The sequence below is a fragment of the Daldinia childiae genome (genome assembly GCF_008694065.1).
Source record: "Daldinia childiae strain JS-1345 chromosome Unknown Scaffold9, whole genome shotgun sequence".
NCBI lineage: Eukaryota > Fungi > Ascomycota > Sordariomycetes > Xylariales > Hypoxylaceae > Daldinia > Daldinia childiae.
Genome location: NW_022984650.1, coordinates 429312 through 446437, shown reverse-complemented (window position 1 = coordinate 446437; position 17126 = coordinate 429312). Strand labels below are relative to the sequence as shown.

General features: G+C 45.4%; 4 protein-coding genes across 4 annotated transcripts; 2 read left to right on the top strand and 2 right to left on the bottom strand.

The window, feature by feature from the left end:
* Positions 1-1310: 1310 nt before the first annotated feature.
* Positions 1311-3035, top strand: GL218_07365 (uncharacterized protein; the record flags this gene model as incomplete). Its single annotated transcript, XM_033584115.1, has 2 exons — positions 1311-1779; positions 1831-3035. The coding sequence occupies 2 exons, from the start codon at positions 1311-1313 to the stop codon at positions 3033-3035; spliced, it is 1674 nt and encodes a 557-aa protein (XP_033432488.1).
* Positions 3036-4385: 1350 nt separating this feature from the next.
* On the top strand, positions 4386-5426 carry GL218_07364 (NADPH-dependent methylglyoxal reductase GRE2; the record flags this gene model as incomplete). The annotated part of the gene is made up of 1 exon (XM_033584114.1): positions 4386-5426. The coding sequence occupies one exon, from the start codon at positions 4386-4388 to the stop codon at positions 5424-5426; it is 1041 nt and encodes a 346-aa protein (XP_033432487.1).
* Positions 5427-7567: 2141 nt separating this feature from the next.
* On the bottom strand, positions 7568-9579 carry GL218_07363 (uncharacterized protein; the record flags this gene model as incomplete). The annotated part of the gene is made up of 2 exons (XM_033584113.1): positions 7568-9313; positions 9373-9579. The coding sequence occupies 2 exons, from the start codon at positions 9577-9579 to the stop codon at positions 7568-7570; spliced, it is 1953 nt and encodes a 650-aa protein (XP_033432493.1).
* A 3825-nt stretch (positions 9580-13404) lies between these two features.
* GL218_07361 (Glucan endo-1,3-beta-glucosidase) lies at positions 13405-14538 on the bottom strand (the record flags this gene model as incomplete). The annotated part of the gene is made up of 1 exon (XM_033584112.1): positions 13405-14538. The coding sequence occupies one exon, from the start codon at positions 14536-14538 to the stop codon at positions 13405-13407; it is 1134 nt and encodes a 377-aa protein (XP_033432430.1).
* Positions 14539-17126: the final 2588 nt, after the last annotated feature.

The window sequence follows — 17126 nt, the reverse complement described above, 5'->3', positions numbered from 1 at the left end:
CCTAAAACAGGCTATTATAAAGTTTAAAGGTATTGACCCTTGCATTTGGTCTGTCGTACAGCGACCAGAAACGAAGCAATTCCATTGGTTTATAGGACCTCTTCTGCGACATCCCGAAGGTGGGGGGTCTCGAAAGTGAGATCTAAGTGGCTAAGTGGAAGGAGTAACCAGAGAAGGTTGAGATGGTGCAGAGCTTCCTAGAGTTTCCCAGCCTCTCAATTTCGCACAGCTGTTTCTCTACTTTCTCTACTTCCCGTCTTACCACCGGCCAAAGCTATCGTTCATTCGTCCATTTTCCTTACCCACCTCACTACGCTTTGGAACTTACCGGCGCAAACGAATCCGCCCCCCTTAGGTTCGTAGGAGTGTAGCTACTCTCTTGCGCAATCTTTGGAAGTTCATCTTTCGCGACGACATCGTTTGATAGGATCCCAACTACCGGTAGTTGAGTACACAGTTTTGCTACTATACTCAACATATTAAAATACGCTCAATCAAGTCAATACTATAAGCGCGGAACTTTATAGCTCAGCTAGTCTTGACTACTTGTGAAATTACACTGTTATCGTGTTGATCCCAGCGTTCACAACAGAGTTGCCGACCTAACTTACATACCTACATACCGAGATACCAACACAGCATACCTACCTCTATACTTCTAGTCGCTTTAGTTAGTATCGCCGACGATAGCATTCCGGACGACTAGATTGAAAGGTACTCTAAACGACCCCAGATCTTACCTGGCCGGTTGCTTCCGATCTCAATGCGCCCCTTGGTATCTATCGAGACTCACAATCACGTATCACTCCTCAGCATCACCATTGCGCCCAGCACATTCCTCGTCGCACTAGCCTTCACTTTCGCCTTTTTCTTCATTTACCTTGTTTCAATCGGTCATATACCGCTACGGAACATCCTACCTACCCGCTTTCCTCGGTTTTCCTTTAGGGTACCGTCATCTATTATACCGCGACCGGGACCGCAAATTGAGGCGCTACCACGACGAAAGGCGCTGCCACCTATTCAGAGGTCGCATCGACAGAAAGCTTTGCCAGCATTACCTGCGCCCGGATCAGTGACAAACTCAGAAAAATCTCTTATCCACTTATCCACAAACCGGGCGCAGACTTCAACTCAAAGTTTGCGCTCGTTCTTTTCCTCGCGTACTAAACTAGCACTTCCAAGCTCCACACCAAACTCGGCCACAAGTATAAATAGCATTTCGAAGCCAGCCAGCCAAGGCTCTCCTAATGACCATGACATCTATGTACTCAGAGAACAGTCGAGACGACACAAGCTTCGTAACTCCGATGTCACCGTCGCGACAGAAATTGTTCGGGTTCCCACCAACCCACTTAGGCTTTGGCTTCTCGGACGAGGACCTCGACCTGCAAGAGGAGAGCGACATGGACGACATGTCTCTGTCAGATCGTAATTATAGCCCGCCAGCATGGAAAAGGCTCGAGAATGGAGATCGGTGGTACGGCAATTGGCGCGAGAGTAGGGATATCTTGGGCGGATTCGATCAGCCGAGGCGCATAAATCACACCAACAATAGCATCTTCCAGAATGATATCTTTGAAGCAGCTCGTAGGACGCGCCTGCCAACAGGAAGTTTAAGTCCCGAAAAGGGGGTTACACCAGAACCAGAGAGCCCAACTGAGGACGATACCCTGGTAAAATTGAAGAGCGAGTCGCCCGCTAATGGTCATTTAAATGGAGGGACGACACAAAACGGTATAATAGCGTCCATGTCGCCTGGTGCTTCTAGGGATAATTGTAAGTTCTGCGAATTGATACATCCGGGCAGTTTTGCTAACTTCAACTTAGATATCCGATTAGCCCTACGTGCTGATATCCAACAGCGAACAGAACCCATTGAAGCTCTCGTAAATTTCCTAAGATCAAAGTCATGGGGAAATATCATCGTCGTAACCTTCTTCGCGTTTTTGTCAATGACTGCCATCCGGACGCTCTTCCAGCCTGCGCCACCGCGACCGTCGCCTGATCTGGTCAAGGTAGCAGGTATTGCGCGCTCCTTCGAACCATTGATTTACTACTCAGAGAATGGTGTCTCTCAGGTTGGCGACCTTCAAGCAACCGGTGTTGCTGTGTGGGATCTTGGCGAGAGTGTTCGGTCAAGTAACATGACATCGGCGCCCATCATTGTAAAGTCACTTGATGAACTCTCGGAAAGCTTGAAGACTCTGGCTATCGAGCTTACAAAGTTCTTCTCCAACGTTGACGGCGATATTGATAGCATATTGATTGTGATGGATTGGGCACGGCGAGAGCTATCGCAGGTGCAAGCCGTTCCAAGCCAGCCTCTTTCCACAGCATTTGCCAATATCCATACCCTGCTCTCTGTAGCTGGCGTTTTCGAGAATCCAAACACAGGTATGCCAACGCGATTGGGCGATATAGCGACAACTATGTTCGGGATGTCGCATCCGCAGCGAACTCGTTACGCGCTTCAACGGACATTTACGGAGTTCTTATCGGTCCTAGAAGAAGCTATCGAGAATGAGCTACATCACTCGTTATCACTGTTCGCCCTTTTCGAAGCTATCGATCGCCAGTTCTTAAACTTGGCGCGTGTCGTTGTGCGAGAGTCATCGCAACAAGATGAGCAGCACGCCGACTTCCTCTCCTCGTTATGGACACGTATTTTAGGGCCCAAAGTGAGCGAGGTTAAGAAGTATGAGCGTAACCGCGAATTACTTCAGAACGTGCGTGAAAAGACTGTGCGCAACAAAGGCATACTGGTGGAGCATAATGGAAAACTGCTTAGCCTAAAGGCCAACCTTGAGACTTTGAGACGGAAGCTAGTTTCACCGCTTGTACGAAGCGTAAACAGCAGTACCCTCTCTCTCGAGGAGCAGATAAAAAGCCTCGAGGACGTGGGGGTATACCTCGAAAACTTACGTGCACGGCAAAGGGGCAAGTTGATAGAGATGGTGCACGGTAGTGCCAGCGCCAGGGCTAGCATCTCGGGAAGCGCAAGGTTAATCGATAACCAAGGAAGTTGGGCTTGATGGGGTTAAAGCGGGAATGTAAATAAGGGGCTTGGGCTGTCCTGTTGCTTATTCAAGCTCCGGAGTTAAAGTTGTTCGTACAGGTCGTGCGGGTAAGTTCCATTTCATTCATATATACCCACTATCTGTCAAGGGGCCATCTTTGTTGACTTTGGCATGCAGGATATGTACATAGAGTGGACCTGGAAATTCTGGTATGGTGTGTACAGGTGTACGGTATAGGGTGTACGGTATAGCATATTTACTGCCTTGGTTAAACATTGACTAGGAAGCCTGTTTTTTTACCCTCGCTCGGTACAATGGAAGCGGAATATAATATATATCACAAGACATCGTTTTTGTGAAGCTCAAAAGTGGTTATCGCTGATAGCATAAACCCTAAATGGACCCTAAAAGGGGGCGTTCAGTGTATACGGCCGAATCGCCGAATCGCCGAATCGCCGAAGAGCCATGTCTTAGTTCTCCGTTCTGATGCAACGGCCATAAAACCAATAGGAGCTGTTATATATCTACCACCCTTGAGCCTCCATTACATATGCGGTCACATTTTAGCCCAATACTACACCAATACGCTATTACTCTTTATAATGATATCGAAAAATTATTCCCAGGTTTCAATAAAAAATAGTCAAAGTAGTGTGCAGCGAAATGGATAGGTCATCTGTATAATGTACTAAACTCCGACCAGGATGTTCCCTCTCTTATGTAGCTAAAAACAGAACCCGAAACTAGTGCTTTTGTTTTGGAGGTAGGTCCGATTAAGTATCACGGAATCAACTGGTGATGGGCACACCATTACACACACGGCCGACACAGTGGCGTTGAGATAGGCTGAGTGTCTTGAGTGGCTTATTAACTTGTTGTTGGGGTTGTCTGCTCGATATAAGTCTATCAGTAAATTAAATATACCTATATTACTTAACTAATTATCTATTAGTAAACACATTATCTATCAGTAAATTAATTACTGATTTGATCAGTAAAGGTGACATACCCCTATCTTTGAGTGAGCTAGATTTATACATGAGTAATCACCCATCTATATATATACACCTATATATATAATCCCTTGCATCAAGATGATCTTTAGTCTGAAGAAACAGCCATACACTTTGCAGCTGCATGCAAAACGCACCTTAAACCCGGGTATGCAACCACAATCATCAGCAGACTAGAAAACATACAGATGAATTTATGCTTGTAAGACGGCTGTTGTCTGTAGAATCCTTCGATAAAAACCCCATTGCTCTCTGCTACTCAAGTCAACTACGTTCACCAGGACTACTTCACTCACATACACCTCCTTAACTATCTGCCCAACCTTGCAAATACCCCTTTATTAACCCAAACATGGCTTCTCCTCAGAACAAAGGCACTATTCTCGTCACTGGCGCTGGTGGCTATGTCGGTGGACAGATCGTCAGGGAGGCCTTAGAGTCCGGGTACAGTGTACGTATTACGGCACGTACAGAGTCTTCCGCGGCCCGTACTATCTCGCATTACCCCTCTTATGCCTCTTCTCTTTCTTCTACCATCGTCCCAGACATGACGGTCCTCGAGTCCTACGCCGCGGCTTTCGCAGACGGATCTATCGAGGGCATCGTCCACTCGGCGTCGCCCCTGATCTTTAACCCTCAGGACAACGTCCGCGACCTCCTCAACCCTGCTACTAAGGGTGCGACGACTATCCTCGAAGCCGCCCTGAAGTACGGCGGTGGTAAGGTCCGACGCGTAGTGTCGACCAGCTCGTTTGCCGCCGTCGTAGACCCGGAGAAAGGTACGCGTCCGGGCCACATTTACGACGAGAAGGACTGGAACCCCGTGACGTGGGACTCGGCGATCAAAACCCAGAAGGTCATCGCGTACGTATCCAGCAAGGCGCTCGCCGAGCGCGCCATGTGGGCGTGGATGGAAGCCCACCCGGATGCCGGATTCACGCTGGCGACGATCTGCCCGCCGTGGGTGCTCGGGCCGTACGCACACGAGCTCTCGAGCACGGCGACGATAAGCGAGTCCGTGGTGCTGCTCAACAACATCATCGACAGCCCGTCCATCCCGCCTTTCGACTTCGGCGGCTACGCCGACTCGCGCGAGGTCGCGGCTGCGCACATCCGCGCCCTGGAGGTCCCCGAGGCCGCGGGCCAGCGCTTCCTCATCGGCCAGGACTTCCGGTACCAGGCGGCGGTCGACGCGGCGCGGGAGGCGCTGCCGGAGGCTCGCGAACGCCTGCCGGTTGGGAAGGTGGGCGATTGGTCGCCGGAGGACGCGTACCGTATTGATGGGTCTAAGGCGACTAGGGTGTTGGGGCTGAAGTATGGAACTTTGAAGGATACGGTCGTTGAGACTTATAAGCAGTTGTTCAAGGCTAGGGCGTTAGAGGCTAAGGCGTAGTGGGTTGGGGGGTGGTTGTTGGATGGGATAGGACCTTGACATACGGTATGGAATAGGTATTTAACGAGTGAGTATTTTGAGGTAGTTAAGAATAAATAAACACTGTTTTGGACATCTCACATTCATCTATTAATATGTCGTTCTCTACGTCAATCAAGCAAATAGGGGTAAATAATAGGGGTCAACTAAATATATTGATCTAGCCTGGTCAGAGACTTAGGCTACCTATGGTCTCTTATAATGATTCTTGGCAAGGCATGAATACTAGATAAATTTCTTAAATGTCCCCTTGCTATCGCCCAAAGTCAAATGATCGCGTTCATTCAAAGAAGATAACGCAAGTCATTATGCCGGGTATATCGTTTCAAGTCGGGCGTGAAGCCTTGCGCTTGCACACCGCGCACAACTTTGTGTCGTCGTTCACAACACCGACCTCCGTACGTCTGCACTTCGGAGTACCGAAGTCGGCGCACTGCCGTTTTGTGACTACCTCGGTGTAGATAGTAGCTCCGCAGTCATCATTTCTGCACCTATGGACCCTGGTAGTGTAGGTACACATGTTGGCTGTGTTGACAAAGGTTATCTTAGGTAGGCACGTATGGGCTTCGTGGTCAAGAGGCTTTTGATGATATTGTGATGGGTAGTTTGGTGGTTGCCGTGGATTGGATTGCTGTATGTGGTGGTAGTGGTTGGTGTGTAGATAGATGTAGTTGGGTTGTCTAGGTAGAGAGCTATTCTAGGATCTGGGGAAGCTGGTTTATATATTCGTAGAAGAAGAGGAGGAGGGTAATACTACTTCAGTCTCTCTGTCACGAGGTGGAATCAAACAGCATGGAAATAGCAAAGTTGTTTGGCAAAGGACTCTAAACTATCTAAGAGACTCTACGTCTAGTTATACATACTAACCCTGACAGTCTCTCATGATCTGTGGTCCGCACAACTAAACTAAGCTGATCGTGATTAATAGCACAACGCACGCAAATGGGTAAGATGCAAATCATTACAAGATATAAATGTCTGTATAAAGCAAGAACCTAACTTATGTGGCTAATAATACTACGCCAAATAACTCATCGCATAGGGATATTGAATCCCGTAAGTACCGTATGTTTGCAATGGTTAGGATGGAAACCCATCATACTAACCCTCGAATATGAAAAAGAGATCCTATCTTAGCGTCTCTCCGGACATCCTTTCTTGCTCCTCTCTCTCCGCCGCTTTCTTACAGTCATCGCAAGTAACCCACCTTATCTCATAAGATCTGTCGCTAGATGCGCAGCGATTAGTACCTTCGTACCCGCAACTGTTCCTGTCAGATCTGACGCGGCAGATGAATTTGCTGCATACTGAGCATTTCCAGGTGACGACGGCCCAGGTACACATGGTGTATTTGCTGAGAAGGGGTAATGTCAAAATGTATGTAATGTGGATAGGTGATGGTTGGCTTTGCGATGGTGACGAAACGGTAGAAGTTAACTGTGGATTGGTCGGTTTCTGTGACGAGATGATAGAGTGACGGTGAATGTAAAATGTAGGTCTGAGGTCCTTTTGCTGCTGAAGAAAAGTTGTTTATATATTAGCATGTACGTAGGTACCTAGTAAAGGAACAGAAGAAAGGCATGATGGAAGTTTGAATCATATTTTATTACACCGCAAGTATACACGTGGAAACAACGTATCTAACTAAGATAAGTTGATGTAAGTGTGTTAACTCTAAGAATTACTTTAGTAAGGTGTAGTAGATACCTAGCTTAGATCAGATGAATATGTGCTACCTACTTTACGAAGTAACTATACTTTGTCGTGGTGAAGAGGATTGGGTATGTACATATCATGCTTCATATCATAAGCTCTTAATAAATGGTTTCATTTCAAGGAGTGAGTAAGGGGTAATAAAGTAATCACTGCATTACATAAAGAAGTATAACCCTGACTACCCATGATATAAATAACCATCTTAGCTACCTACATAAGATAATTACTAGTAGGTCTCCTAGTACCACTCACGCATACAAAGGAAGGACAACCCCAGGTACTAATTATGTTGTCTTAGCAACCTTGTGAGGCCGTAAGGTGAGAAGTCATAATAAGAATAACGAGCCTAGGGGATAAAAATCGTTGTAAGATGATGTCTTACTATACTACCAATATTTCATGTCACCCTTGACTTTTGTAACCATACCTTCGGCTTCTAAGGCCTCCCCTATGCCGAGCTCACCCGCATGGCCATCCTCTGTCAAGATATTTCCAAACCTGACCATCCGGTCACGTAAGTGCCTCGACCTCTCACTATCTTCCAAGGTAGACCCTCCATATGGAAGACTGGGACAGTTGTATCCATTTCCTCGTAATAATGTTGATACGTTCATGAGGAGATCAGGTATCCAGATGTTCAAGTCTAGTAATAGTTTTGCAATACCGGCTGCGAACATGACACTTGTAGAAATGATCAGTATTGCCATCCAGCCTCGATTATAAATAAACCTAATATCAGTTCGCTTGTATTTCCCGTCCACATACGTAAATGGGTCGTGCGCGTAAAAACCATAACTTGTAATGTTAGGGAATTTTTGGGGATGGCCTTCGAATGTGATGCTGTATCCATAGACGGCGGCCCAGTAGCTGTTCAGCAGTTGAGCGAGCCGTACAGAAAACGTAATATTCCCAACATTTGTGAGGTCCATTTCATAGTTGTCTGTGGTGAAAGGGGCGGCGGGGGACTGTATATAATTCTGTAGCACCCCAGGCATTCCACTCCTGTGCCGTTGGTAATCAGCCGCCTCCACTAAATGTGATAGAAACTGGCTAGACATCTGTTCAAAATCATCTTCAGGGCATGGATCGAGTGTAGTCCATGCGTTAGCTCGACGGTTCGCACTATTTTGTGACTTCCTTATTCGATCAAGTTTGCATTCCCACCCTGTACATTGAACAGATATCTCGACGTAGGTCGTTGCTAAGCTACAATTAACTGCGGTGGGATTTAGGTCGGAGTCACTACCTATATTTTCGCTGCGGTAAAAGACTTTTCGTAGAGGGACATCCTCACCAGGCTTCGACTCACAGCGCTTTTTCAGATCATCGCTGCCCGTAACTGAAAGAATCCAACCCCACACACTTCGTACACCTTGTGCGGACGAACCATCATTCATGGTCAAATTTGAGATCACCGACAGAGAAGTTCCACTGAAGGTTGGAATTGTGGTTTTATTTACCCAATATTCATCATCATAATCCTTTGAGTACCCCAGTTCCGGACATTGTACAGTCCAGTAGGATGTTTCCATTGTGAATGAAGTAATGCCAGTATCTGGGACGTTGGCTGTAGGAATCCCAATGAGAGAAGAATATTGTGCGTTGGGAATATGGTCGGGGAGAGATATCCAATCACTTGAATTATCCCCTGACGGAATGTATCCTGGCATGTCCTCGATCATCGGCACTTTGATGTTTGACCAAGTATCCTGTTGGCCGTTTTTAATTGCCTGAGGTGACGCAAGAGAAGCTAGAAATGCTGTGTTGATATTGTCAAAAGTGGCACCAGAATCACCCATCTTCATTCCAAGAGGGAACGATGCTTTGGACAGGTCCAAGTAGCCTATCTCTTGTTGAAGCACAATCGGGATGTCCTTATATTCTATGATTCTCAAAGTGGCTTGTCCACCAAGAGGTGAAAATGACCATATTCCGAGAATACACGTGCTTAGGACTATAAGATGCCTGAACTGGAGCTCAAATTGTGTCGCTACTGTATTTCCTAACGATGTGCTACCTAGGATTAGATCCAAGAAACCGATCTTTGAACCTTCTTGTAATCTCCAAAGAGCGAACGAGCGTATGGCGCTTCCTACGATGAAAGTATATAGAACTGGGAAAATTGTAGGGCCCTGTGAAGTGACAATATTAGCTACCTAAATCGAGAGTATAGTGCTGAAGGGTTCTTTACATAACGAGATGCAGCATCTAGGGTTTGAACGAGGGTAGTTTTCGGTGACTGATCGCTGTGAGCCACGAAGCCCGCATAGACAAAAAAGACACAAGTTAGAGAAACATAGAAAGCATTGACTGAGATCTGCCAGGGCCGGGATTTCCCAGATTTTAGACTTCGAGGGCTCTCAGGCCAGCCTTCGATTTTCGTATAGCGAGCGACCATGGCAATGTCACGTAGAGTGGTAGAAAGTAATATGAACAGCGCATTCTTATCATCATTGAAAGGTATATTATTTAGCGGGATACAGGGGGGGATATAAGTGATACTTCGCGTTACAGTGGCTGAAAACTTCTGATGCGGTGTATCAACCACATAAATAGAAAAGGCTAGTGACGGGGGCGATGTCTCAGAGTAATTTGCAAATAGCATCACTTATAGTATAGAGGCTACGAAGGGCTGAAATATCAGTTCGGTATGACATAAGAGGTACACATTGTCCTTAAAGATAGTCTTCTAATAATATAACTTGGTATGAAGTAGTGAAATCTAATCGTCCACGGCGAAGATCATCAACGTTGAAGTTATCGGTATTCTGCGTTTTAAGATAGACAAACCTAGAAATTGACCAACAACACTCGATAGATCAGTGTGAATGCCCTCCGGCCTGTAGGTAACCTGTGCCATATATCCAGTTACTTCCATCTTGAAGATGCTGAGCCGGTTCAATAGCGCTATTCAAATTGAGCAACTAAAAGGGGTACGAGTTCTGGCTACTTGCATCTTGCACCCGTAAAACAAAAAGTATAAAATGAGCAAAGCTAAGGAATATTTTTTCAATGATAGAAATGATGATGCAGCCTTAAGAACAACTGTAATAGGAAATAGGAAAAGGGTTTGCAATTAGTTGCCGAAATTATAAATAGTAAATATAAATAAGCTATTCTTCTTTTCTTGTCATCCCCCATGTATTGATACTAAAAATAGGAGTGTGTAATTGTACGTTACCTGTTAAGGGTTAAAGGGGATATAGGTGAAATGTGAATAGTTAACACCGGTAAATTGTGGCAGGCTTTAAGTCAACCTCAATGTTGCATTTAGCGTCCCTTTTGGGGGTTTGTTATATGCTAGTGGACGAGGAATTGTTAAAGAATACTGTTCTTTCAAAAACTACAGACAAATGGCCTTCGGATTATAGCATGTAGTACTTCAATACATCGAGTTATCCAAGTTAGAAGTCTTGCTGAAGAGCTAAACTCTTTTTCTAGGGCTTGCGCGTTCATTGACACACATTTTGCAAGTTTGCAACTTGGCGATATATCGATTCCTTGTTTTTCAGAATTGTAAAGGTCCACTTTTGACTCCTGAGATATTTTGAGGCGAGCGGGTCTGATCTGCATGAAATGATCTATCAAGTCTACCTAGGTATGGTCTATGTACATAGTGTATGTAGGTACCTACATGCGTACTCAAGGTGATTGGCATATGCAATAAATAATCTTGACTCGTTAATAGATCCAATTAGAACTAAGATTCTTTCAGGTATGTGCCAAGTCGGAGTTTATTGGACAATACATAATAATAAAAACGCATGTCGACTGGAATCAATAAATACCTTATACATCAACAACCGGCTCGACCGTCTTTACGAAAACCAGAGCTGCCAAGTTTTCTACAATTTGGACGACCTAAATACGCGTCCGCGCAAGCGATCCGACCCTAGCTTCGTACAGTATGCGTTGTCATTTGTCGGGTTTAGTTGAGATTTTGAGGCTGAGCGGCATGTGGGTCGACAATACGAGCTCAGGGGGTTAACCGTTATGGCGCCGGCAGATCCACTGGGTCTTCCACTGATCAGGGCTCTCTCACTAGCAGACTGGCTGACTGGTTCTTCTTCTACTAGCTGTGGAGCTTCTGGAAATTCCGGGACAAATGAAGACGAATGAGGTCACCCCTGTTAAGGTACAGGGTATCGGCACAAGGGATGTTGATGCGATCCGATTTTCGATCCCTTATCCGAATAAGTCGTTTTGCAGCTTCTAGAACCTGCTGATCCCTTTATTTATGTCTCCTTCCTCTTGACATTTTTTTTTCTTTCCTTTTACTTCTTGAGTTCTAGTTAGTAGAGTAGACTTAATAGAGTTTCTTTAATACTCATTCACTCGTTACTCTTACGCCTCATAGCTGCAATATCGTAGCTGACATTCGCTTTGCTAATTAAAATTTTGGTCTTGGGTACTTGTTAATACAGTAATAATTATTTATATACATACAAGATGCGCTTCGCTTCTTCCGTCCTCGGCCTCGCGGCCACTGCTAGCACCGCCATTGCTGCTACTGCTGCCAATACTGGTATCAAGGGCTTCAACTACGGAGCTTTCTTCCTTAACCAGGCCGCTAAGCAGCAAGCCGACTTCGAGTATGAGTTTAACCGCGCCAAGAACCTCCCTGGCACAAGTGGATGGACGAGTGCCCGTCTCTATTCTATGAGTAAGTTATATTCGTATTTAAACTAATTTATATAAATATTTGGTTTATACTTACTCCTTTTCAACAGTCCAATGGCAAACAGCAAACACCGTTATTAGCGCTATCCCGGCGGCTATCAACACCAAGACGACCCTACTCCTAGGTCTCTGGGTTTCAGGTAGTGACCAAGCTATCACAAACGAGATTGCCGCTCTTAAGGCTGCGATTAGCCAATACGGATCCGCATTTACCGACTTGGTTGTTGGTATCTCAGTTGGTAGCGAGGATCTCTATCGCGACGCCAATGGTGAAGTCGGTATTGGTCCCCAGAAGCTCATCGACTGCATCAGCAAGGTCCGAAGTGCCATTGCTGGTACCCCTCTTGCCGGTGTGCCCGTCGGCCACGTTGATACCTACGACTCCTTCCTGAACGGCTCTAACCGAGCCGTCATCGATCACATCGACTGGCTCGGCTTCGACGGCTACCCGTACTGGGAGCAGACCCTGCCTAACAGCATCGGCAACGCGCACGAACGATTCTATGACGGACTCAACAAGACTATTGCTCTAGCCGGAAACAAGCCTGTCTACGTTACTGAGACTGGGTGGCCCGTATCCGGAAAGACTGTTGGTCAAGCTGTAGCTAGTGCCCAAAACGCTCGCATCTACTGGCAAGACATTGCTTGCAGTCTGATCTCTCGTGGGGTTAACCTGTGGTGGTACGACCTTCAGGAGTCTCAATGGGGACAAGCCTCACCAGACTTCGGTATCTTCCCCGCCGGTGACCTTAATACGGTTAAGGCGAGCTACGACCTCTCTTGCGTAAGTTCAATCCTCTATTAATATAGTTACTTCTAATAACTAACGGTTTCCATAGTAAATGTCAGTGTTATGAAAAATAGAGATACAATTATATAGACTTCCTTCGCATAGATATCGTAATCGTCATGGTCTCCCTAGAGCGTTATGGCGTTAATACCCATTGTTATTCAGCTGTCTGGGTATAGAGGTTAGACTGGTCCGGTTGCCGATACGGCGATGGAAGCTCCTCACTTGGATATATATATAGAGTTAACTCACTGCGCTATGCATATAAATATACTCTCTGAGCTAGTTGGCTCAACTCTACAATTTAGCATGCTCTGTAAATTTACTTCTAGAATGTGAACTATTTTCTGTAAAGTTGGATTTAACTGTTGTAGCTCTTAAGACCTCGCAATTTCGTGATTTTTAGAATTTATTTAATAACTAGAAGATTGGTTTAACATTACTTAGTCTACGATATTTACAAGCCCCAAGAATTCGGAGTCGTGGTTCAAGTAGATGAGCATGGAATTGGACTTGTGTATTTGATAACTCTTGTATTAGTAAATGCAGATTCTAAATTAGCTGTACCTATTTTAATCTTGCTCAATTAAGTTTGCTACCAAGTCCACTTACTTTTTCAAGTACCTTGTATCCAACCGTGAGCCCCTGATCCAGGGCTTTTTAATGAATCCCTTAATATCATGAGAAGTGCCTTGTTACACACCTAGAAAATGATAATATAAAAACTTCCGAACCTAGAGGTAGCGAATTGTATTACATTTGAACGCCACCAACGGTTACCGTGAATAGGACTGGGTCGCCAGTATTGACCTTCCCCGACTGATCGTCACCACCATCTGGCTGCACGTCGTCGTAAGCAAATGCATAACCTTTTCCGTCAACATTGTGCTCGTGTACAATGCGAGCATAATGATTTGTCGGATCTCTCTGGTAGAATGTGCGCGGTTGCGAAGGGTGTTCGTACGCCTCTAGTAGCGCAGTGCGCACAAATGCAGCAGCCAGGCGCGGTATGATGGCGTTACGAGTAGGCGATGGTCCTGTTGTGAACGGACCACTATTGCAACCAAAGATGTCTGCCGTATTTGGCTTACCAAACTTCTCATTACCAACCTGTACCTCGCCATTATTCATGAACTGGGCACTTAAAACGCCTGGTGCGGCTTGCGTGTTGATTTTCAGGAACTGGCCTTCTTTCTGCTTTGCGAGGTAATGTTCCCATACCTCATTTACGTATGGCTCGTAGTAACCACTGAAGTTCGCACGCACGGCATTCCCGTGCGTTGCACTAAGTACCCGGAGAATCCTACCTTTGCGATTGACTATTAGCTTATCCCAAGGCCGGCCATCCTTTTGCGCTTGCTCGCGCAGCCCCTCCGCGACGCGATCCACGCCGTCGGGAGCCATGCCGGCAACACTTTGCACCGAGCCATTTGCCCGCTCTAGTGATATGCCTATCGGCAGACGTGAGACAAAGTCTACGTAACTAATATTTGCGTAAAGCTGCGCATCGTTGAGTGTAAACTCGCAAAAGCCAAAATCAACATCCGCATTAGGATCGGTCGGATTTAAGACGCTGGGCTCGACTAGACCGGGACCGGGATTAAGCAAGAAAGTAAGCTTTGCGTCTCGAGAAAACCAGATCCTGCCGCCGGCCATTTGTGGGATCGTGACCGTAACCGTGTTCCCCGGCGCTCCGAGGACAATGGCGCAGTCTTCGGTCAGCGGTGAGCCAATGCGGGGCGGATTCTGCGGAAAGTAAAGACCCTCTCCGTCGGCTTTGAGAAAACAACGCTGCCCTCTATGTTGAAGGGCTATGCCGGTGATGTACGCATAGACTTGGTCTGAATTGCTATTATTCTTAAGAGCAACTTTTAATGATTTAGGCATGGTTGCGTGTTTGTTTTGCAGATTTATTGTAGACTGTCGCTTTTATGTAAGTGTAAATAATACCACGTATTGATAGATTATAAGATAATCTGTCTAGAGAGAAATCCTTATGAACGAAGTTAAATATTGGATATAATGTTAGTGTATGTTGGTTTCTAGTTTTTACAAGCAGTATTTAAGTTGGAAATATAGGTACCTAGTCTGTTGATGACGTAGGTCTTATGTGGTTTTAAAGTAGCACTTGGCAAACTTCACCAAAAAAGTGTCTTACAAAGAGACTTAAACTGGGCAACTTTGCATCATGAGCATTAATTTGTATAACAGTGGCTTAGTATGAACGTATCATACCAACCAACGATTAACAATTTTGAATTCAATACGAGACTAGTATCTTTTATTATTTTTATGGGCTACTTCTAGGCTTATACTATTCTATCATTTTGAGTAATTATTTTACTCTCGTTGCCATTATGATTAGTGAGATGTTGTATAAAACTCTGTAAAACTAGCAATGTAGTGTTCCTTAATACCTTGAGTAGCTACCTACATCAACGTTATCGGATATTCTATATTCTATGCCCTAGCCTTATCTCATACGACAGCAACAATTCGTCCAGGTCGGAAACTTAAAACTACCTAGAATTGCCTAAGGCTGCTAGGGAACCCCTGAAAATAAAAGCCTATCGGGTTTACTCCCTTGATATTAAGACCCTAGTGCGGCGTTATCATTTATGGAGGAGAGCTTACATCATACCAAACCTTCTTCAATCAAACATCGAAAGTTGCAGGTTACAACAACCTCCAAATTTCATATTCTTTCTATATTTCGCATTTAATTATACGCAGAAGAATTACGCTAGGTACCTAAGCTAAGTACCTTGGGTTATCCTCAAAGGGACCATGGCTAGCTCTAGTGCAACAATCGACGCACCCCCCGCCTCATCCGAAGATAGGATTCTCATAAATGAGTATGAACAGAGCTACAAGAAAATCAGAGCCTGCATTGCATGCCGTAACATGAAGATAAAATGCGTTTCGGTTCCCGGTTCTAAAGATTGTGAGACCTGCATAAGATTTTCCCGTCCTTGTCAAGATCCGGGGCCGCCAAAAGCGCGAGTGAAAACTTCCCAAAAGTTCACTGAACTCGAAAAGAAGATCGATGCTTTAACTAGTGCGCTGGAAGCTGAGCGAAGACGAAACCAGCAGTCCCTAAAACAAGTAAAAGAAGACGCAGGGTGGTCTAGAACTCCCGACTCGAGCTCTAGGGATGATGATGCTCCACCATTCAACGAACGACACGATAGCCATACGGAACTTATTGTTAGTCGTGATGTTGTCAGTCAGGGCCTGGTAGATATCCGTACTGCTACTATGTTGTTTGATCACTGGAACCTTCATATGCGGCCACTGATGCCTTCTATCTGCTTCTCAGCCGAGGAAAATGTAGACACTATCCGAGCGACGAAACCTACATTATTCCTAACTATCATAACGATAGCTAGCACATCGTTCAGACCGTCTCTTGTGAATCCTCTTCTGGGACAACTCAACAGCATCTTAGCTCAGGATGTTTTCATTCAAGGCGCAAAATCTCTTGACTTATTACAGTCTCTAGTCCTCTTCTCACAGTACTACATACAGCCCCCGCACATCAAGGCATTCGCACTCCCTCAGCATGTTTACAGCGCTGTGGTCATGTCTCACGATCTTAACTTAGGCGGTGCACTTAAGCTGGATAAGAATAGAACCAGTGACCAAGATAGAGACATATATAGAACTTTACTAACCGTGTATTTTGGTGCATCGTGGTCGGTACTTATCTTACATCAATTGCCTAGAAGTTAACTAATACCGCATTTCATAGTTCGGCAACGCTTCTACGTCGACATCAGCCCCTTATACTTTCGTCCTCGCACCAAGCTTGCATAGAGGCTCTAACACGAGGAAATGATACGCGGAGTGACGACCAATGGTTATGCAGTCTCGTAGCTCTCCAGGAGATTTTCGATGATGCCTCAAAGACGTTAAATGCGTCGTATTCATGCACAGACGAATCATTCGACGACTTCAGAACGCAACATTTACTGGGAATTTTCCGACAGAGATTAGCTGACTGGAAATTATTACCCTCAGGAGATGTAGACCCTCGTAAGTGCGGTTTCACTAGAACTACTATTTAGATTTTACTAATATTTGGCATTCAAAAGGTCTTAAAAATCACGCAACTTCGGTTGCTGATCTCTACATTCACCAAGTTGCGGTTAGAGATTATGGCCGTAAAATGCGTACTTGGCTTAAGATCAAGGACAATGAGGACCCAAACCGGCCGCCACCAACATTTACCGCAACACATACCGACGCACTCTGCCATAGCCTAATAGTAGGTGCTAATGCCTTAAATGTCTATCTATCATTGGAAGATGACCTTATACGTTCTCTTCCGAACGTATTTCTTGTGTGGAATCTATGCGTGATAGTTGGCTTATTGAAGCTGGGACACTTTGCTGAAGATTTATCACGTTCCCAAACAAGAGGTTCTGACAATTATAATCCGCCATCTCCTTTAAATCTTCTTGAAGCGATGATTC